Source organism: Equus quagga, chromosome 3 (assembly GCF_021613505.1).
Source record: "Equus quagga isolate Etosha38 chromosome 3, UCLA_HA_Equagga_1.0, whole genome shotgun sequence".
NCBI lineage: Eukaryota > Metazoa > Chordata > Mammalia > Perissodactyla > Equidae > Equus > Equus quagga.
The window spans coordinates 152,145,270-152,168,100 of NC_060269.1; the positions used below are offsets into that span (position 1 = coordinate 152,145,270).

Genomic DNA, 22,831 nt, shown 5'->3' on the forward strand with positions numbered 1-22,831 from the left:
GGGGGCCCCATTGAACGCCACCTCCTTTTTTGCGGCCTGGCAAACTTGATGCTCTTTCCCTTTCATCGTGCCGCCCGAATCGCAGCCTCAGAGAGTGTGTGGTCGTGATCTGCGCCCACGGGTTGTGAGCTTTCGTCTACTTACTCGGCACACAGACAGCGAGCGCCTGCCGTGGATCAGGCACTGTTAGGGCTCCGGTAGAGCAGCGCGTGAACACAATAGACAAGAGCCGCGGCCTCCCCACATTCTGAGGGCAGGAGACACGCAATAGACAAAATGAACCTGTACACTGCGGGGGGCTGCGTGCGTGAGCACTCTGCTTTCTGGCCGGTGAATAGTTGGTGAACCGGTATCCTCACATTTAAGCCGCACAAGTGAAAATGTATAAAAAATAGAAATGTTAGGCAAGTCCACAGACCCTGTAGAACCTGGCTCGTTAGCGCGTGAAGCAGAAGGTGACAGGGATTCGTTGTTTGTCCGTCCTGGTGGGTCTCATGGGACGTGTAAATGCATTTGCAGCAATGTTTGCAAGAGGAGAGGCATTCTTTCTGCTTGTTAAATGTTTTTCTCTGTTAGATGAAAATTCTGTGACTAGTTCCAGATTAGTTTGTGTTTTCGATAAAACGCTTTGTGGTCGTAGCTGTCTTATTTCTTCTTTCAGCAAATAAACGTATAATTTTAAAATAAGATTGAAGCTAGCTCTACTTATTCACATTTCTCTTATTTTCAAAGGTTCATATCCGTTTTAATTTTCTGTCCAGAAAGATGGCATCCAGATGGAATTGTTTATCCCAAACTCACCTGGCTTGGGGAGGAGTTGCTGACCAAGCTGGCCAGGTGGTCTGTGGAGAGCGGGAAGAGTGGGTTTAAAAGCACCCTGTCCCTCATCTCCTTGCTGAAGTACAGCAGGGCCTACTGGGCGCTTAAGGAGAAATACAAGGACATGGTCAAGGTAATTCTGGGGAACAGCGTCCGGGACGCCCTCGCTTACAGGAGGAGGTGTGACCAGACTGCGCCGGGTAAGGTTGCCTTTCCTGCGCACCGTCTAGTTCTGTGCAGGCGCGGACGTAAGTCTTACTATACCGCGTGAGTCCCGCGTCGCTCTGACATTCTTAGGGACGCACACCACAGCAGCGTTGGCAAGTGTTATGGAAAAGGATTGTTTTTTTTTTTCCAAAAGAACAAAAGGGAAATATTTAAATTTAAGATAATTGAACATTAAATTACTAAATTACCGTAATTCTTTGGTATAAACTTAAAAGATATTTTAAGAAAATATATGAGAAATTAAAGTACAAAAGAAACTTCCAGAAAGGAGATAAATTTCATAACATGTGAACTTTATATCTAAGATGTAGAAAGAAGGTAACAGCAGGCCTCTGTGGGTGCGCACCCAGCTCAGTCGAGCCTCCTTTGTCCTCTTCCTAGTTTACCCCTCCCTCCTCCTCCTGGAAGCAAGCACGCTTTGTCATTTCCATGTTTCTCTTATTAGTCACCTATTGCTCTGTAGCAAAGCACCCCAGACTCACAGGCTTGAGGCAGTACCATTCGTTCTTGCTGAAGCGTGTGTAGGTCCTGGATCTGCTGACCTAGGCTGGCTCCCCTTCTCTCTCACATCCTGGCCTTGTGTTCCTTCATCATCTTAGTAACCATTCAGCATCTTCAAGAAGGGACTTTTATATTCTTCCAGCTTTTAAAATTGTCCTTAGTGAAATGGCTCGTCTGAATTGTCTATTCCACCGTGACGGGAAACAGAAATTGAACATTTGACATTGGCCATCGGTTTTTCCTCTTCTGCACGTAACTAATTTTAATAACGAGGACTTGCACTTGCATAGCTAGTGTTTTACAGTTCTCAGAGCACCTTGATGGTCATCCTGCGTGGTGGTTAAGGCTTCGTCCCTGCTTTACACACAGGGAGATGCGGACACAACAGCTGAGTGACACTCCTGACGAATGAGAGCTAGTCACTGACAGAGCACGGGGCTAGAGTACTGGCCTCTTGACCCCTGTCGGCCTCCCCACCCCCCTCCTCTTTGTGTCCTTGTTCGTTATCTTCCTCTGGGTAAACAATGAAGATGGAAGAGCTGAAGATAGGGAGAAAGAGCTGAGCATTTCCTCTGATGTCTAGTTGCCTGTCTGAATATCTGACGTACCTTGTCTATTGCAAGGTGTTGCGTGGACCACGTTGCCCTTGGTGTGTCCTGCCACGTAGACTTGGTAGAGGGTTGTGTGTCTTTATGCACGTCTCTTACTATGAGAGACCGACGGTGAGTTTCTGTCTTTGGAACAAGCTCATTTTTGTTATTTTATTGCGTGGTTAGTCCAGATTGACTTACACCTTAAGGGAATATTCAACATTGTGAAATGGTGGGGAGATGGAGAACAATTTACATATGCTCTTGAAAATGTTTTAGGTGTGGCCTGAAGTAACTGATCCTGAGAAGTTTGTGTATGAAGATGTGGCTATTGCCACCTACCTGCTGGTAAGAATGTATGTAATCTGATTGGGGTGGGTGGGGGAAGGCTGCCATGGGCAGATGCTACAGGAGTGGGCGACATTGGTCAAATTCGTAGCCTAGGCTGTTTGTAGTTCTCTTTGCCAAGGTTGCTTACACAATAATAGTTTTTTAACTTTGCATGGTGCTTTTGCATGAGTGTACAAGTTTGAATTGTGAAACGTAACTGCAGGCATTCAGCTAAATAATTCTTTCATAATTAATGGTCAACATGGAGATGCTGGCTGGCATATGGGAGCTCATGTGATTAGCACATCCCTTCCATTCCTAGCATTTGGTGTTTCTAGTTCTAGATCTTTCCTTAGCCAGCTTGCTAGCCACCTAAATTTGGACATGCTCTTTAACTTAATAGTCTGGATTTTTCTTATCTATAAAATATTTAGACTAGAGAATTTCCAAGTTCCTTTCAATTGCAATTCTCTTAGTCTTTTTAGAAATAGCATATTTTATTTTGATTATCAAAGTATACAAAACTTAAAGAATATAGAGAAAGCGTGAAGAAACTAACAATAACCTGTAAAGCTCTTACCCAGACATGGCCACTTAACTTTGGACTCTCGATGGAAGAAGAAAGCTCTGATGCTCCAGGCGGCATCACTCGAGAGCAGTGGGCCGATGCGCCACACTCTGCCTAACTGTGTCACCTGAGCGAAAGCCCAGGGCCTCTGATGAGGCCTCTCCACCTGTGTGGGAGTGCGATTTGTAGTCTCACGTGGGGTTTGTGTCTGAATTATTCTGGGATAGAGTGAATTACAAACTGACTTTGTTTTGTTTTTTTCTGTTGACTAGATTCTATGGGAAGAAGAAAGAGCTGAGCGGGGAGTGACAGCTAAGCAGTCCTTTGTTGACTTAGGATGCGGAAATGGTCTTCTGGTCCACATCCTGAGCAGTGAGGGGGTAAAGCACGGTTCATGGCCGTTTCTAGTATCTTCTCTAGAGAGTGTCTTCAAATCCAGCCCAAGGTTCATTGAGATCTTTTTCTCCCGGTACGACCTGGATTCAGAGTCATCCTGGCTACTGGCATAGTGTCTGATTATAAACTTTGTTGCTCTGTAGAACGGGCAGCTTGTAAAACAGGAGGGAAAGACAGCCACCTCATTAGACTAGAAGAGCGGTTCTAAGGAACATGTGAGGCGTACCTGTAAAACCACAGACTTTCAACAGCACGTGTGTTTTTGCTGTCAAATAATTTTGTTTAGAAAACCCACCATTTCAAGGCACTGCAAGGGGAATAAAGGGCAAGGTGGGCTTCTGCCCTCGAGAAGCTTAAATTCAGCTCAGAGACAGTCCTGGACACATATACCACAGTGTAAACCATGCTGCTAGTTTGCAGCTGTTTTCTGCGTCAGAGAAGTAAAGGCGGTCAGAGCAGGTCAGCAAACGTAAGCCGTAGCGCCCCATTCCTGGAGTTTCTGCTGTCGTCTCAGCCTTCCTGGTGAATCCAGTGCCTTAGGTGCTGTTCCCCCATCACCCGGCTCAGAGAGCTGGAGCTCAGCACCTTCACGCTCGAGGTGTGAAGCCCAGTCGTGATGACCCCACGGCTGATTTTCTTCTGACCGTAGCATTCTGCCTTATGGGATAGATATATTTGTCCTCAACTGTGGGAACTTGGAATGGAGTTGTTAAAATGTACTTTCTGAATTGCTTTGTAAAAGAATGGGTTTGTAATTGTAATACCTGTAAACAGGTTGTATGTAGGGTGTTAGCGCATCACATGGTGACCTGGAGGCTGGTAGGTGGAGACGCTGGGGGGTGGGGTTGCCTGTGAGCTAACGGGCGTGGCCACAGTGTACTTGGTAAGGACTCGCCTCACAGGATGGCTGTCGTCTTGGTTGGCAAGCTGGAAGAGCAGCCGTGCCCGACATCTGAACTAGACTGAGAGCCGAGAGAGCTGCTCCCTTTCCAGGCCTGTTTCCTGGGGTTCCAGCCCTGGAGGTGTTTCGGCCTCTCGGCTCTGCTTCCCCTTCGTAAAGGCTCGTGACGGCTAATGGAGTACAGGGCCTCATCCGCGTCTTGCAGGAGCCAGAGTGTCTGGAGAGCTGAGAAACTGCTGTGCCGTCTGTGAATGCTGAGGCTCTGTTGCAGTTCGCGCTGGTGGCAGCCCCTGCAGAGTGTAGTTTATTTTGCTAGTTTATTATGATGTGCTGAGCTTAACCTTTGATTTCTGAAATTAATTATTTTAGCATCCAGGCCGAGGGATTGATATCCGAAGAAGAAAAATCTGGGACATGTATGGACCACAGACTCGCTTGGAGGTACTGGCTTTCTGCATTTGTTTGACCTCAGCGTGGTTTTCCCTGGTGGCCGTTGTCTCAGTGGGTATGTTTCTGTGTGTCGGCCAATCAGAAATGCCAGGCATAACAATTCATATTAATCTAGGTGCTCTGAGATTTAAAGAGGGGTGAGTCTTCAGACTTTCCAAAACCTTCTGGTTAAATTGAAGAAAGGATGCTGACCTCCGGAGCTGGAGGTGCTCTTTCCTCCCCTAGGTCTGCCGCAGGCAGTTTGCATCTTGTGTGGGTGCCCTTGCTACCTTGGGGGCAGAGGATGGACCCTCGATCTTCTCTGCATCTTCTCCGGTGCCCGTGACAGGCCATTTGTTCAGACAATCACTTAGCATGTGTCTTTGTGCTCATGTGCTTTTAAGGAGTACACGTCGTGGGGCCCACACAGATGAGCGGTGAACTAGAGTGCCATGTCAGGGCTGGTACAAAGGAGGTTTAGGGGCCAGGGACTCGCAGGAGGGACTCAGCCCCGCCTGGGATTTTCAAGAATGCTTCCTGGAGAGCCATCCTGGAGCATCCTCCTCAGGGGCAAGTGGGGGGTGGCGAGGTATCCAGCACAGAGTTGAGATGCACCCCTGACCAGATGGCCTCCTGGCTCTCGGATATGCAGGACATGAGGGGTAGAGCGGACCGTGTGTCCCAGACGCTTTCTCACATATCTGTGCCATATATATTTTTTTACTCTTCACATTTCCTTGAAATGGGACATTCTCTTTTTCTTAATACCCCTACCCAGAGATAATCACTATTTTTTCTTTATGGACATAAATACACATACTTTTAAAAATGACATCTGTGACCGTATTGTATGTAGAATTTTAGCTCTAGCTTTTGTTCGGTAACATCTCATCCTTGGCGTTTTCCAAAGCCTTCAACAATTACTTGTAAACATTGTTTTTATTGTTTTTAAAGATAGGCACCTGAGCTAACATCTGCTGGCAATCTTCTTTTTTTTCCCTCCTTCTTCTCCCCAAAGTCCCCTGGTAGATAGCTGTATATTCTAGTTGTGACTGTCTCTGGTTGTGCTGTGTGGGACACTGCCTCGGCATGGCCTGACGAGCGATGCCATGTCCACGCCCAGGATCCTAATCGGTGAAAGTGTGGGTGCCGAAGCAGAGCATTCTGAAGCAGGGCCCAGTTGGCCATGGGGCCAGCCAGTAAGCATTGTTTTTAAATGGGTGAATTCTCTTCCGTCCAATTGCACGGAACAACCAGGCACCGAGTCTTGTCCCCACTGCCGACCCTCTGAGTGCTGTGTGCTGTTCCCCAGAGCTCTGTGTGTCTGGACGCGCTGGCGCCCTCGTGCGGCCCGGGCGGTCGGCTGTCCGTTTTATGCCCCTCTCACAGGTGAGGAGCCCGTGCCGCAGGGAGGCTAGGCCACACGCACAGCACGCCACGGAGGCATGGTTGCTGCCTCGACTCTTCTCCTTTTCTTGACCACCTGCTGTCAGATTAAGGTTACACCGTGTAAATCTTAGTCCACTTTAAAAGGAATCTTTTTCATAGGGCTGGATTTTAAAAGATTTTTGATAATATTGCCATGATGCTTTTCAGAAAGGTTTACTTGAAATACACTTTCATTTCAGGAAGAATCTTGAATGCTGTAAGAGATGTATCCAAAAAAACAGGAGAAAAAGTAAGGGATTCACATGTTTACCAAATATTTGAGTGCCTGCTGCCTGCCAGGCATTCTTTTAGGTGCCGACGTTCAGCGGTGATGAAAGGTTCCTGCCTTCGTTGTGTGGGGAGGTGGGGACAGACAGCCCAGGGATAGATGAGTGGGCGCGTGGTGCCTCAGGTGGTGGTAACAGCTAAGAAGAGGCGGAAACCTAGGGAGGCAGGGGTGCCGCCGCTGGGAGCTGGCAGGTCCCTTGCTGTAAGTAGAGGGACCGCTTCCCAGCACGGGGGCGCGGCGTGAGGAGTCGGGGAGGAGAGTGAGGGGAAGCGGCCTGGCCGCAGACATGCACACGCCCACGGAGCTGCGGAGACAGACCGCAGGTTTGCTCTGAGCCGGCCAATAGCCTGGTCTCAGCCCATGACCGTGGGGCTCAGTGACCCAGGTCACTCCACCTTTGGTCCAGAGCCTCTCGCTCGTCCTGAGTGTCCCCTAAGGGAGGGACGTGATGGGTTCCTCCTCAGCAGTGACCCTACAGCAGGGCCCCTGTCAAGTGTTTGTGGCTGTTGGTCTCTAGGGGAGGCCTCCCAGTAGCCAGGGGAGCGCTTGGCAGTGGGGCCCAGTACTTGGCTCTGGGACCCCGGGGTTGTGGCCGCCCTCCTGCGATGCAGCTTCTGCTGAGCAGCTCCCTGCTCGCCTCAAGACCTTAGTCCTGGAGTTAGAATGCGGGGGTGTGACTGGGACACAGCTTCTCATCCACCAGAGGGCAGAAGGCCGGCTTGGGAAATGACACCAGTGTTTATTTTTCTTTATGGAGAATGTCAAGAACATATAGAAGCAGAGAGAAGAGTGTAATGAACCCCAGAAACTTATCAACCAGCTTCAACGCTCATTCTTTTATCACCCCCTTCCCCGCCCCACACATTAGTCCTGCTGTTACTTTGAAACAATTCTCAGGGATATCATTTCATCTGTAAATAGAAAATACAGTTTTTGAGACTATTTTTATATTTTCTCTCTACCTCACTTTCTTTTAAAGTTGAGAATGATATTGCAAAAAATAAAAGATCGGAGGAAGGGAAATTCATTGGAGCTGCCCAACAGCTCTTTATCTGCTGTTTTTCATTATATGTTTATGCTTTGCTTTATGCTACTGTCGGTGTCGCAATCCAATGTACACATCAGGATAGATGCGGAGAGGGCTGATGGCCACTCTGAGTTTATTATAACCAGCGTTTCAATATATACATAGCTTACAGCTGTTAAACATACACAGGTGTTCTGGATGAAGTAATTAGCGAATGCCAGGAATTCTTAGTGATTTCTCAAGGAGCCCTCTCTTGGCCTCTGTTTTGATATTATCATGTTGTTGCTGTGCTCCTATATTTTTATCTCAGAGCAGGCAAGGTCTCTTAGGCAACGGTCCCTCTTGCTCCCGATATCGATATCGTTTCTCCATCTGTGCCCCCGGGCGGCCGCCGCCTGGCTTAAGTTGCCCCCCAGGGGGTCTTGCCCGTCATTGGCTAACCGGCCTTCTCACCTCTGGGTCACAGTTTGTTGGCAAGCTTTTTCCAGTGATTATTAACCCTTCCTGTGTCAGGGGCGGCTACAGCTACAAAGGTTTGCATTTGTTTATATTTTCATAGATTGTAATAAATTAAAACATACTTTAGAGATCTCGAGGTTGAAGAGTGTGTTGGTAAGCCAGATGATGTGCTGGGACGCTCTGCCGTCGTGTGTGCAGACCAGGTATTATTACATGGTTAAAATCAGGCTCTAAATTTAGGTATGAGGGTGATGATTTAGGCAAAAGGAATAACATGTTGATTTTAGAATTTTCTGTGTCCCTATGTTTTGTGAAAAAGCAAAATAATTTCTTTGGGTAAGAAGTTCAAACAGCAGTTGAATAAGCCCTCTGTTTAAGTTGTGACCCTAAGGAAGAGCTGGCTGGCATGAGGAGCCTCTTAGAGAACGGGTAGAAGGTTCTAGTGCTGTATCTGAGGTTCCCTAGCAACCTGCCTCAGACTTTCTGTGGAGTGGGGGAGACCCTACCCACCCCGTTGTCAAGGCCTGCTGATAGAGTTGTGTTCTGATCTCTTGTGAATTTTTTTCTCATTGCACCTGGACCTTCAGCCTCAGTGCTAGAATAGTCTTGCTTATTCTGGTGTTAAATATGAGGGTAGAAGCTGAACTCGTTTCTGTTAGGCCTTCTGCTCTAGAAGAACTTGCCAGAAATGAGCGTGTTTTGTTGGCAAGTGCATAGTGCCTAGTAAATGAGTCATTTCCATGAACGATCTGGACATTCAAAGGCCAAGCATGGGATCCAGCTTCTTTTCATTCTTTCAAAAACCTCTTTTGCTTATAAGCAAGAGATGGTAAGAAAAAAGCCTGTTTCTAAAAAAGCATTGTGGTGATCACAAAGTGTCTTAATTTTGTTTGTGAAGCTGTATATGAAATAGGAATGTTGCAATTTGCTGTATTCAAAATGTCAGTTAAAAGTTTTCGTAAAACGTGGGGCTTGGTTGTCTAGTGTGCTGTTGGCAAGGTAACTGTAAATGTTGCTGTGGTAATCACTAAGTGTAAATTATGGTTTTGTTAATACAAGCCATTTAAAGAGACAAATAGGCAAATTTAAATCTAGAGTGGGTGGGAATAAAGATTTGGTTTGTTTTTAGATTATGCATATACCAGGTGAGTAATGCTATTTCCAATATTTTAATATACATGTAAATAGAAGCACGTATGCTTATTTAAGACCTAGAAAGACTGTAGAATTTAAATTCTATTTTTGTATACATTATATCTACAAGACTCTTGTGTTTTATTGTGAGAAATGGCCTTGAAAAGTGAGTGTTGTTGTAAAGTCTTCCCCATTTTGTTTTTTTGGCGAGAAAGATTGGCTCTGAGCCAACATCTGTTGCCAGTCTTCCTCTTTTTTTTTTCCTCCCCAAAGACCCCCAGTACACAATTGTAGGTCCTTCTGGTTGTGCTATGTGGGACGCCGTCTCAGCATGGCCTGATGAGTGGTGCCATGTCCATCCCCAGGATCCCAACCAGTGAACCCTGGGCCGCCAAGGTGAACTACCCGAACTTGACCACTTGGCCCGTCCAGCCCCTTCCGTTTGTTTTCATCAGGGAATGACACTCTGCTTACTTCCCTTGGGGATAGATTCCTCAGTTTTAAAATTAAGAGGATTTTGAGTGGTAGTGTAGTGTCTTTTCTCTCTCTTTCCAGTTTTTACTGACAGATTCACAATTGAGGCTGTTGATTTCAATAATTAACGATGGCCTGCTATTTAGCAGAAAGGATAGAGCTTTTATTTAAAGTTCTTAAGTCATAAAGCAAGCTGTTTCCAGCTTAACTAGAGAAATTATCAGAATGGTTAACATGCCTGTTCCGTGGGTTTTTCCTTGCCGTCTGAGAGTTTACAAAAGATAATAGGATAGTAGCAAAGAACTAATGCATACTTTATATGTCAGTTCTTCCTACCTCTGATCTTTTCATAGACGTGCTTCATTTTGCAGAAGGAAGCTTAGACTTCCAGGTTGTATCAGTGCATTATATTATGCACCTAAATCAACTTCAGACCTAGCTGCTCGCCACTCGCCCACTCTTAGGGCCATTTCGTCCTCCCATATTCTGCCAAAGATGAAGCAATTTCCATGTCCCCTCTCTCCTATAGTTCCTTTTTTGTTTTTGTAAAGAAGCACATTTTTAATTATCAAACAGAGATTAGCAGTCAGACAAGTGTTCGTTTCTCTGGTTGTGACACCGCCAAAAGTCGCCAGTACTCTCGGCACTCTGGGGCAGACATGGGCCCAGGGGTGTTCACTTTCTCACTCCTAGTCCTGGTATTTTGCGCAGGATGCCCAGAGGGGCTGAGGTCATGCCCAGAGCAGCTGTGCTTCCATGGGGCCTTGGCCCTCCCGCTGTGTCCTGCTGCCTCACTAGCTCTGCATTTATTTGCTAAACATTTAGTCTTGTTTTGTGTTTTTCTTTTAGGAAGGTGCAATCACACCAAGTGATAAGACCCTTTTCCCTGACGTTGATTGGCTAATTGGTAACCATTCGGATGAACTAACCCCGTGGATACCTGTCATTGCGGCCAGGTGAGTAAGTGGAGAAGTGAGCGGCTGGGGATGTTTGTTGCCTCAACCTTACTGTCCAGAACAGGAGCCACTAGCTGCTTGTGGTTATTAAGCACTTCAAATATAGCTGCTTCAAAGTGTTGAAGTGATGGTAGGTTGAATATATTGGGTTAAATTTAAAATAAATTCCCCATTTCACTATTTAAAATATGGCTATGGGAAAATGTAAAATGAAGGTTCCTTTTCATGTTATATTTCTATTTGACAATGCTGATCAAAACCGTGTTACTTCTACAATATTTGTATCCAGTCTTGAAAGATGTGCCATTTTTTGGAAGTATTTTTCTCATAACAGGAGGGTTTGTCTTCAGAGGAGAAAATCTGTCAGTATAAAGATGATTTCCAGCAATGTTTGTCTCTTCAAAGTAGGAACTCCAGGCGTCTGTCAGAGGTGGCTTATGCTTCTGTATCAGAAGGAGATGTCATCAAGATGCTGGTTATGGGGCCGGCCTGGTGGCGCAGCGGTTAAGTGCGCACGTTCCGCTTCGGTGGGCTGGGGTTCGCTGGTTTGGATCCCGGGTGTGGACAGGGCACCGCTTGGCACGCCATGCTGTGGTAGGCGTCCCACATATAAAGTAGAGAAAGATGGGTACGAATGTTAGCTCAGGGCCAGTCTTCCTCAGCAAAAAGAGGAGGATTGGCGGCAGATGTTAGCTCAGGGCTGATCTTCCTCAAAAATAAATGAATAAATGAATGAATAAATAAATAAATAAAAGATGTTGGTTATGCTACCATCCCCATGTCTCCTTCATCCAGGATTCTTTTGAGCTATTTTAGCTCTCAAGGGATAGCGCAAAGAAAATCTTAACCTTTGTTGTGCCTACCTCTGAAATTTCTTATGACAGCTGAAATCTCAAAGCACTTCAGAAAGTTTTAGATTCCAGTTGACAAGAATAACTGCAATGGAAAAATTTATTTTTTTCCTTTTTCTCCCCAAAGCCCTCCGGTACATAGTTGTATATTGTTAGTTGTGGGTCCTTCTAGTTGTGGCATGTGGGACGCCGCCTCAGCGTGGCTTGATGAGCGGTGCCATGTCCGCACCCAGGATTCGAACCAACGAAACACTGGGCTGCCTGCAGCGGAGCTCGGGAACTTAACCACTCGGCCATGGGGATGGCCCCCATATAATTCCTTTTTTTTCTTTTGAGGAAGATTAGCCCTGAGCTAACGTCTGCTGCCAATCCTCCTCTTTTTGCTGAGGAAGGCTGGCCCTGAGCTAGCATCCATGCCCATCTTCCTCTACTTTATACATGGGACGCCTGCCACAGCATGGCTGCCAAGTGGTGCCATGTCTGCACCCGGGATCCCAACTGGCGAACCCTGGGCCGCTGAAGAGGAACGTGCAACCTTAACCACCACCAGGCCGGCCCCTGTAATTCCTTTTTTACATAAAGAACAAAATTAGCCAGGAGCAAAGGTTTATGTTTTACCTTAGTACACCATTACCATGGGCTTTCTGCTGAATTTTCTTTAATGAATCTATTCAGGACTTTTGGTTTCTGTCTGTTGGTTGTTTTTGAAGGTCTTCCTACAACTGCCGCTTCTTTGTCCTTCCCTGCTGCTTCTTTGACTTTGTTGGGAAGTACCAGCGGAGGCAGAGCGGGAAGACCCAGTACCGGGAATACCTGGATTTCATTACGGAAGTGGGCTCGACCTGTGGATTTCACGTGGAGGAGGACTGCCTTAGGATTCCTTCTACCAAGAGAGTGCGTACGTCCTGACTGCTGTGGGTGTTCTCCATGCTGTGTTGCTGTTTAGATGGAAAGCTCAGGGCCGTGTCACAGAACCAAAAACGACAGTGTGATGTTTGAAAGTGTGAATGTTCCAGAAGGTGCCTGTGCCAGTGTCAACATCTCAGTCCTTGCTGGGGTTCAGAGGGCTCGTTCTGTCTGTACGGTCCCCTCCTCTGGAGGGGTTTGGCACTTCCTTCTGCAGGCCTGTAGCGGCTCTGCAGGAACCCTCCCCAGGTCTTTGCTGTCTTTGCAGAAACTGTGAGCAGCCCGAGGGGCCCTTCCTAGAGGAGGCGTCAGCTTGGCTTGTGTGGGTTGTGGCCCAGTGTCATCTGAGCTGGGGTGCTCCGAGTTGGCCTCCTTGGATTCCCAAATGATGGGCTGAGATTAAAAGTTGTTTTAGGGGCCGGCACCGTGGCTGAGTGGTTAAGTTCGCACGCTCCGCTGCAGGCGGCCCAGTGTTTCGTTGGTTCGAATCCTGGGCGCGGACATGGCACTGCTCATCAAACCACTCTGAGGCAGCATCCCACATGCCACAACTAGAAGGACCCACAACGAAGAATATACAACTATGTACCAGGGGGCTTTGGGGAGAAAAAGGAAAAAATAAAATCTTAAAAAAAAAAAAAAAAGTTGTTTTAGAAGTTCAAAGTGACTTCAAATTTTCTTATTAAAAGGCTCATTACTTCAGATTTACCTGAAATGCAATCTGTCCAGGCAGAAAGTGGCCTTGTGCTGTCTGAAAACAGTGGCCCCTCTCTGTGACCCTGCCCGGTGGTCAGGGCACACTGGGCGGGGTTCCTGCTTATTGCTCCAAGGACTTGACCCTCTGAAAGAGAGGAATCAGTTTACATTAATCTCTGACAACTGTCTTTTACAAGACTATGGCTGTGTGCTTCTTTTGAAAAACAAAACACAAAAATCCTTCATGTCTAAGTCACAGAGCTTGATTGCTTCACGTGGTGAAAAGGACCAAATCCTGGGTCAGGATCTGCGCTCAGCTCTGGCCCTGCCGCTTTCCAGCTGTGCACTCGGGGGCAGATTGCAACACCTAGGCCCGCATCCTCGCCAGTCACGTGGGGAGGAGCAGCTCTCCATGGCTCATGTTGAGGACCAGATAAAACAGCATCTTTGTCACCAGCTGGCAGTGATTGGGCCCTGCAGTCAAGGGCTTCAGGGACATCATTGCTGTCAATCCTATCACTGCTCAGAAGCATTTTGAAAATGTCCTTTGGGACTTGTCTTCAGAGCCTTCGTGTCATTCTCTTAAGTGCCCGCTATTTTGGCAAGTCATAGTCTTCTGAGGTTGGAATTGATTTTTGGGAACTGCTAGAGTTTGGGTCATGTAGGTGGGTACGAGGGCCCTGCAGTTTTGATTTCTGCATTTGTCGTTCCCTCACTAGTTGTAGGATCCTTGGACTATTGATTGATTTCTCTGAGCCCCAGCTTTCTTATCGCTGGGTGGCTTGGGGGTCAGATGCAAGGCGATGGCCACATGTAGCAGCTGTTTAGTGAGGACTGATCACGTGCCAGGCACTCTCAGTCCCCATACAGAGAAGTCAAGTCCCTGCCTGAGGTCACGTATTTAGCAGGTGGCAGAGCTAGAGAGCCATAAGGGGTGCCTCTGGTGTAAGTAGAAGTGTTTCCTTTCCTCACCTCTAACCTGGCTTTGTACTTAATGCCCAAGAACAGAGTCCTGAGATGCTGTGCTCATGGCAGCGTGGCTGGCCTGGGCCTCGCTCTCTCAGGGGCTCTGGAAGGGCAGCCTTCGTCTGGATGTGTGAAGGAGGAAGGGAGTAGTGTGAATTAAACATTGTGCTCCACCAGGCGCTCTCCTGGTCCACACGAGCATGCCCTCCCTCTGGCAAGGTCCCTGTACTGATGCCTCCTTCCTTCATAGCCTCGGCTCAGAGCTCGTGGGGGTCCATCAGGGTCTGCGCGGGGCGGAGTGGTGGCGGGAGGGCTGACCAAGGGCCATGCTGAGGGCTAGGCCCACGGTGCTCCTGGAGGGGTGGACTGGCTGGTGCATGTTTGTCAGAACTCTGCAAGTCTCAGCAGAGAGCTCCAGCTGCTGGTGTTTGTTTCTACATCATTGATGTTGTATTAGTTATTAAAATAAGAATCTCTTTCATGGTAAATAAAACTTTTATAGTTTGTACTCTAGAACAAGAGAATTCTATGGAGAACGCTGAAATAGACTCTAGGAACCTGCTAACACACTTGCTCTGCTCTCTTCAAATGCAGGTTTGTCTCGTCGGGAAATCCAGAACATACCCCCCCTCCAGAGAGCTGTCCCTCGATGAGCAGAGGACCCGGTACATTAACAGCAGGCGGGGCTGCCCTTTGGGCCCACCTGGCCGGGAACCTGCCCCTGCTTCCCCCCAGGCTGCTGCCAGCAGTGCCCATCACCCCGGTGGCCACAGAGCCCTGCATGGCGCAGCTGGGCACGCGCCTGAGGCCCGGGCCTCCGAACTGTGGCTGCCTGGATTTCAGCCCAGAGAGAAAGCTCAGCGCACAAGGAACTGTGCTGCCCTCCCTCGAGACTTTGTTGACCAAGTGGTGTTGCAAGTGGCACATTTGTTGTTAGGTGGGAAGCAATTAACAGGAAGTTCTCCGAGTGGCACTTTGAAGACCTGGAATCGAGGAGGTAACCATGCGCCGCCGGGGGCTGCTGAGTACTTGCTGGGTTGCAGGCAGCGACTCTGTTCTCCTTGATGACTGGTTTAAAATGGTGTGGCCATCTTGAATTAAATACGCTTTAAGGAAACCGTGGTAATAACTAGGCTACCTATAATCTCCTTCTTTAGCGTTTTCCTTGTAGTTCCTATTAACACACTGGACTTTGGTTCCTCAGAGGAGGCAGTTGAGGTCAGAGTGGTAGTGTTTGGGCCTTTAATGGACTTTTCCAGAAGCATTCAGGCTTCAGGGTCTAGAGCGGCTCATTTCAGTCCATAGAGATTATCTAAACAGAAAGCAGGTTACTGAATGCCAGAAAAGTGCACTGTCCCCTTGAGTATTGGTAAGATGTTGTGATTTGATAATTTCATTTTCTTCAAAATCTCCAAAATGCAAAAATCAGACAAGATAAAAGGGAGACATTTGTGCCTCATTGTTCTCATGGGATGAGTAATGTGTTGAAATTAGTGGCACTCAAGAGAGCTAGGGGTCAAAGCATCAGCGTTGTTACTTTTGTGAGGTTGCTGTGAGTGGGGAAAGCCCCCGGGGCTGCTGGATGAGGAGCTTGGTTCTTCCTCCTTTGTGTCCTGTCGGGCCCGTGCCTGTCAGCAGCCGGAGGGCGCTGGGGGCAGAGCCAGAGGCTCATCTCCTGGAGATTTTGGGTCATTGGAGGAAATCGAGGACCCCTCCCTCGGCCTGTCAGGGACTGCGGCCTGGCTGGCCCTGTGGGTGGGACGGGCCAGGGAGGAGATGGCAATTGGTTCTCCTCCTCTCCGAGCCTGGTCTTCCTCCTTGAAGTTGTCATGCTCAAGTTACTGTCTTCATGTTTTCACACCCCTCCCGTCTCTCATGCTTGCGATGTGGCAGTGCCATTGAGCATCGCCCTGCTCCAGGAATAATCCTGCCCTGCTAGGGTCTGATCAGGGGAGCCTCTCTGGGGACCCGGTCGCAGCCCTGGCCAGTGTGGCCCTGGTTCAGCTGGCTGACCATCCATGTAACTGTGGACCTCCAGCCCTGAGGTCCATGGGGTGTCCTATGGGCTGACACCCCACTTCCTCAGTGCACCCTGCTAAGGCAGGGCCAGAGTAGAGAGGAAGGCAAGCTGGGTAGAGGCTCCTAGTGGGTTCTCGAAGGGCACAGAGCCCCAGAGACTTGAATGAATCTTAAAATATGGAGTTTGACCCTTAATCCTCAGGATAGCCCTTTCCTCTGCCGGGTCCTTTGGGAAGGATTCCGCACGGGAGTTGCTAGTCTGCCTGGGATGGAACACCCTTTTAGTGAGCAAAGGCTGGATCTTTCCCTAGGCTCACAGGTAGATGGTGGGGTGGCTCTGATTATCAGGTCTCAGCCCTGCCCGCCCATGGGAGACATCTGGGAGCTGGGTGCCGTCCTCCCCAGGTTGGTCTCCCTCCATCTGGGGCTCATCTGTGGTGCTCCGGCTGCCCCCCTGTGCGTGAGAGGCGTGCTCCGGTGAGGTGGAGGTGTGCCCTTGGCCTGTCAGCCAGAGGTTCCACCCACAGGTGGGCTTCCCCTCCCTCGGTCACTGGAATTCGTGACCCTCTCCCCAGCCCGCCCTGGGCACAGGACCGTCCGTGTTTCCGAGTTCTGCATGACGGATGAGTGGGTCTGTCCTCATGACCTGACTGATCTCAGACCCGGGTCTCCCCTCTGCGAGGCCTGGCTGGGAGACGCAGGGTGAGAGGAGCTAGCCCCTGCCCTCGAGTGGGGTCAGGACATGCCGTATCAAAGGATGTTCAGGTGGGAGGTGGCCAGTGCGTGAGTCAGCATCCAGGAGTCGGGGGGCCACCTCCCACCTCCTTGTAGTTCCTATTAACACACTGGACTGGGAGGGGCAGGGAAGGCTTTCTGGGCCAATATTTAACTTTTTCCTTGGACTCCCCGCTTCCTCTTGGGGTAAGTTTGAGGCAGCGGAGAGGTGCCCAGAGGGTGGGCTGTGCTTTGATAGGTGGGATCACGCCGCTGCAGGAGCAGCTGCCTGCCTGGTGTCCATATTGGCTCGCCTGTGGGCAGGCGGGCATGGTGAGCCCGCAGTGCAGGGCCTGGCAGGTGGACGCTCTTGGGGGTGACGGGCACCGATGGTCTGCCTGCGGAGCTCCAGCTGTCGTGAGCTGTAGACTAAATTAATGAAACGTTCAATGTTCATGGTCTCCTGCTGACGTATGTAAGGGGTTTGAATTTAGAGAACTCAAGTTTAACACGTTCCTAATAGCCTCTTGTTGTTTGGGGGAAACCCCATTTTCGACAGAGAGCCTGTCCTTGGCTGAGGTAGCCAGTGAGCTGGACAGGGAGACTCTGCAGAGGCTGAAGCGAGAATGTGGAGGCTTGCAGACGCTGCTTAGAAACAACCATCAGGTGTTCGAAGGTAAAGCGGTACGCCTTTGCAGGTGCCTGTTTCTGACGGGATACCGTGCTCCGCCTCCCCTGGGTCAGGATTTTCCTTCCTACACATCTTGGCATCGCCCCCTCCCCCCGCCACCTTTTTTCTTAGTGGTAAACTCTATTTTAGTTAAAACTCACAGAAGAGTTGGGAAGGTAGACTAGAGTGCCCCTCTGCCCCTCACCCAGTTCCCACCTGTGAGCCTCTCACATCAGGAGAGGACACTGCCACACCCCCCCTTTGATTTGCTCCCACCTCTCTGGCTCAGCGCCCCCAGGCCTGGAGTTGCCCCTTGCAGGATGTGCTCGCTCCTCACTCAGAAGGAAGTTGAGTCTGAAAGCTGCTGCTTGGGCGCCCCATGTGGCCTGGGCAGCCTTCTTGGGTGGGGACTCTTCATTTACCTTGCTTTGGCCTTTGGCTGCCTGCACACTAGAAGCATCCTGAGCTCCCAGCCAGGCCCTGGGCAGTTTAGAGGAGGGAGCCCCGATTCCTGCCGGCTCTTGCACCCTGTGTACCTGCGCTGGGGCCTCGGGAAGTCTGCCCCTCAGGGGTGAGGCGCTCCCTGCCCTCCTGCGCTGACGCCCTGGTTCCAGGACTGCCGGAGCAGCAGGGCCAGGCGCCTGTGTGCTCTCACTCAGTCTGCAGAGCAAGGCAGCACTGGCCCTGCTCCACCCCCACCCCGAGTTTACGGTGCCCGGGAGGGGAAAGTGTCACGGAGGTTTACACGGGCACCCAAGGTTTAAGTTGTTCCGTTAGTTGAAGTTTTCAAGCGTACACAAAGGAGCTCCTGTCTGCCCCTCATCCAGATGGGCAATAATTGGTCATATTTGCTTCTTGAAGCTTTCTCCCTGTTTTTCTTTGTGGAAGTGTTTGAAAGTGCCTCCCAGCCAGTGTGCTGTTTCACCCCTCCATGCTTCCGTATGCATCTGTAAAAGTAGCTGTGTCCTCTTGCGTCACCATAATGTCGCGGGCATGTTTCCCTGGTGTCGTGAGGTGCAGGGAGACCTAGGCAACCTGGAGGGCCCGGAAGGCCGCGCTGAGGGAGTGACGCTGGGGCTGGGAGTAGGAGTCAGCTAGGTGACGAGGACAAGGACGGGACGTTTGAGGCAGAGAGCAGCCTGCGCGAAGGGGCTGAGTTGGAAAGGAGCAGGATTGGAGGCTTGATGAGCGAGGGGTGGGGGTAGGCGGGGCTGTGAGAAGGACTTGGGCCTCTGACTAGCACGGGAGTGGTGCCACCGATGTGACGGTGTGAGAGTAGGAAGGAGCAGAGCTGGCTTCCAGTCTGGCTGCAGTGTCACTGTCTGTGTGACCTGCCGTACGAAGGGCCCTGAGCCCTATTGGTCACCGGGCCTGCCTGCTCTCTCTCACGTTGGGTCCATGAAGGTCAAGTGCCGTGTTCAAGTCCCCCCACAGAACAGCACCTGGTTCCCATAGTACTTAAGAAGGGGAAGCGAGTTTGATGCTGTTTCTGCTGTGAAATGTCTCATGAAGGCTGGGGGTGGGCTAGTGCTGTGTACTTCCAACTAGCTCCTCTTTCCGGGAGGCGGGGGGCAGACACTAGATGTACAGAAGCGCTGGTCCAGGGTGGTGGTATCTGCAGATGTTCTGTGAACGTGGGCTCCAGGGAAGAGCAGGCTTGCAGGGGCTGTCGACGTGCCCTGTGGGCCCAGCCTTGACCTGCTGAGAACATGGGCTCCTGTGAGGGTGTGACATGCTGGTCTGGCTCAGGAGCCCTGCCCACACCGCCCCTTCCTTCCACCCACCCCTGCCCCACCCACCCCCTTCTGCCAGACTTAATCCCTCAGTGCCTCCTGTGTGGCCTGCTGGCTTGTGTTTCTCTGGGCCCTTCACTCACAAGGCTGTTTCCTGTCCCCACCTCCGTGGTGCCCTGGTCTCTCCGATGATGTAGCTCAGCTGCCGTCTCCTCCAGGAAACCTTTCCTAAACAGCTTTCCATCCACCCCCACCCAGTCCTGCCTCCTCTGGGTCCCCAGGCTCTGCACCAGTCACATCATTGCCCCAACTAGACCCTGGACTCTCTGGGGCGGGCCCAGGTCTTACTCTGCAGCCTGAGAAGCAGCCCAGAGCTCACTGCTTTGGTGCTAGCATGTGTCACAGGATGAAGAAATGAGTGGCCCAGTGAGGAGGGTACAGTCATGGGACCCCTCCTCACCAGGGGCAAGATTGTTGGGTCCCAGGGTCCCCGACCCACAAGGTGCCATCTGTGGGCATGGCTCTCCATGTCCATGCCCTGGCTGGAGGCTGCAAACTAAGATGATGGCTTCTCTGTTCCTGCCCCAGGACCTGGCAGAGGAGGCAGGCACACCAAGTCATGAGTCCAGCACAGTGGCCAGGTGCCTCAGTGGGGTCTGTGTGGGAAGGAAGCAGCTGGCCCTGCTGGGTGGGGGCTTTTCCAGGGGTGAGGGAAGCCATCATGCCAGCACAGAATGGAAGTCCAACCTGAGGCTACCGGCACCTGCTGGGCCCCATGAGAGGGGTCCGTACACCTGCCGGGCCCACAGGAGGGGCGTGGGCGCATACTGGGCCCGCAGACCTTGTCTAGGGACGCAGGCAGCTTTCTGGACCCCAGGATTTGAGCCAGTCCCCCCCACCCATCAGTGTGCTGCTGCCGAGTGGGGTGGTCAGACGTGACTCAGCAGGGCAGGGAGTAGGGAAGGAGGCACGTCTGCCCACTCCCTCAGCCTGTAGACCTCTCGAGGGTGTGGAGAGCTGCCGCCTTCTCTTCTCTGCCTCCACGTGGGCACACCTCACTCTCTCCCCTGTGCGTGCACACGAGAGCTCAGATGTGCACGCCTGCACTGTCTTCCCCCCCATGGGTGCATGTGAGAGCTTGAGTGTTCACACCTGCACTGTCCCCCTCCGTGCATGCATGTGAGAGCTCGGGTGTGCACGCCTGCGCTCTCTCTCCCACTATGCGTGCACGTGAGAGCTCAGATGTGCACGCCTGCACTGTCTCCTCCCCACGTGTACATGTGAGAGCTTGAGTGTGCACGCCTGTGGTGCCTTTGGGTGCCAGCTGCCTCTGCGTAGCTACACTTGGTTTTCATTTCAGCTTGATTTCCTTGGATAAGTGCTGCTGTTAGGATGGCGGTCAGCTTTATAAGGAGAGCTGGAGTCTCCATATTTGCGGGTGGGGGAGATGCAGAAGCTGAGGCCAGGAGGGCAGGCCCCGCTGGTGGGTGGAGGAGGCGGGACGCGGGCGGCCTTCCTGAGCTGGAACTTCCTGCCGTGGCTCAGCCCTGGCCCAGCTGCCTGCGTCCTCGGTCTCAGAGCTTTGGGCATTGGCATCCCACTGCAACCCCGACGGGGGCTCTTCCTTCTCTTTGTCCCAACGCGTTTTTTTGTTTGGTTTCATGAAATAGTAGCTTTTTTCTCCGTTATAAATATGCGTGTGTGTGATTGCTTTTCTCTGCTGTTCACATCAGAGGTCACATTTATTCTTGGAAACACTTCTGAGTAGGAGGCTTGGGGACTGAGCTCTGAGTAAACATTCTGCTTCCAGTCATGCAAAAACTATGCACTGGAGCTGGGTCTCATTCTGTCTGAGGGGTTTTAAGTGACGTGGCCAGGCTCTAGTGATGTTTACAAGAGTGAGAGAGTAAAGATGACTTTGGATGCCTGCAGTTCAGCCAGTGCCAAGCACCCTGTGTGCCAGGCACCGCTGGGCCGCCACGCAGAGGCCGTGAGCGCGGTGCATGAGGCCAGGGGCCCGCTCTCGTGCCCGCCCCCAGGGTCGCACAGCCTGGCATGCAGGCGGTCAGGAGGTTCTGGCCAGTGGGGCGTGTGTGTGCCCATGCCGTGCTGAGTGGTCTGCACGGGTGGTCTCTCTAATCCCTACGCTCATGGCCGTGAAGGTGTGGACTTGCCCATGGTCTCCCTGGGTGGAGAGGCTGGGCTGGCAACCCAGGCCACATCTGACCAGAACCAGTGCTTCGTCCCGGTACGTTGTCCATAGTGACTTTCCGGAGAACCTTGAACCAGTTCCTCAGAACACTGGTTAAGGTAGCGTCTGCTGTCAGAAACAGAGGAAACGAAACAGTTTCCTGTGCTGTGTTCAGCAGGTCCGAGGGAGCGCACGTGAGGGCTGACGCTTCAGGAACGCTGGATGGGAGGGGAGCTTTGGGAGGGCGTGTGTTGTCCTCCAGTTCCATTTTAAAATTGGGACCTATTTCTGCATCAACAGAGTCTAGCGCTGGGGCTGGAGCAGGCACCCTGGATGCTGGTGCCCTAGGCTGCCTGGCACAAGCCTGCCCAGAGTGGGAGCTGGGGCTGTGAGGAGGGGGATGCCAGAGAGCTGCCCTGTGTCCTGGGCGTGGGGGTGGGGGGCACACGTCAGCTGTCCTGGCCAACCTCAGGGCACCCCGGCCTCTGCCATCTCCAGGGTCACCCCTGTGTCATTAGCCCCGACTCCTTCGCCTTAGAAATACTAGCTGGGCCTGTTTTTCCCTGGCCTTTCAGGTATTGCTCCAAAAATGTGGCTAGATATCATATTTCGTGAAACCACCTGTGGAGGGCCTGCTGTAAGCCAGCCTGGCCTGAGGGGAGGGGACATGGCCTGACCTCTGGAGGGCAGAGGTCCCTGCGAGCCCCTACCCTGTCTCCCGTATTTCTCTTGAACCCGGCCAGGACATCAGGCTGGGCCAGTGCTCCTCAGCTTTCTGGGGCGCGCACTCCGGGAGTCTGGTGGGAGTCTTGCCCCCAAAGCCCTTTCTGCACACACCTCAGGGGTCTGACTCCCCATCCCACTGGCCTGGGCCGTGTCATTCCCTGTGGCGCCAGGAGGTGCTGCTGTGGGAACATCCAGTGGAACACAGCGGGGTTTGCGTGAGCTGAGCGTCAGCGTTGTTGGAGCAGTGCAGCAGGATGGCTCCGTGGAGGGGACAGAACTGAGCCTGGCCCTGAGTAGGTGCTTCTTGGCGGCCCTGGGAGGATGAATCCCTCGTTCGCATCCCTCCCTACAGGGAGGCGCCCCTGCAGCCCCTGTCTCCGGTTTCAAGGGAGCGTGACGTCAGTCTGTGAAGACAAACAGTCTCATTATGGCCACGACACGGGTCGGTTTGAAAGTGGAATTCAAGCTTAATTCACACTCTCAGGTTCTCCTTGGAAGTCGGAGCACCAGGTTTGTTCACTGAGCTCCCTCTGTTTCTGCCCAAGCCTCTCCCGCTCCGGGTGACTTTCCGGCTTCCAGGGAAAACCAGGACGGGTTTGGTTGCTTTGGCTGCATTTCCCGTGGAGTTGTCGGCTCCTCAGGATGGAATGGCCAAGTGGAAGCTCTGGGGCGGGTCTCAGCCGAGTAGGGGTGACCGGCTCAGGAGGCAGCTGGGTGGGGGCCCAGTCAGCTGATGGAACTGTGCTCCCCCCGGCCTCCATCCCCCGCTGCTCTGGGGTCCTCCAGCTGCCCAGCTTTGAGGTCACCCCAGCCACCCAGGTCCCTCCCAG

The 22,831-nt window shown here is 51.4% G+C and overlaps 1 protein-coding gene across 4 annotated transcripts in view; it reads left to right on the forward strand.

Moving 5' to 3' along the window:
- TRMT44 (tRNA methyltransferase 44 homolog) overlaps positions 1-22,831 on the forward strand; it is a 45,135-nt gene that overhangs the window by 8,359 nt on the left and 13,945 nt on the right. For 2 of the 4 annotated variants that reach the window (XR_006887856.1, XM_046655705.1), the window contains exons 4-11: positions 733-952; positions 2,418-2,486; positions 3,309-3,416; positions 4,703-4,774; positions 10,423-10,529; positions 12,091-12,274; positions 14,543-14,945; positions 17,241-17,357. Coding sequence is in view for 3 of the 4 variants with exons in the window: in XM_046655705.1 (XP_046511661.1) it covers positions 733-952; positions 2,418-2,486; positions 3,309-3,416; positions 4,703-4,774; positions 10,423-10,529; positions 12,091-12,274; positions 14,543-14,945; positions 17,241-17,357 (1,280 nt within the window). In the remaining variant the exon portion in view is untranslated. Of the gene's footprint in view, positions 1-732; positions 953-2,417; positions 2,487-3,308; positions 3,417-4,702; positions 4,775-10,422; positions 10,530-12,090; positions 12,275-14,542; positions 14,946-17,240; positions 17,366-22,831 lie in introns of all 4 variants that reach the window. The other 2 variants (XM_046655706.1, XM_046655707.1) reach the window with 2 other exon arrangements.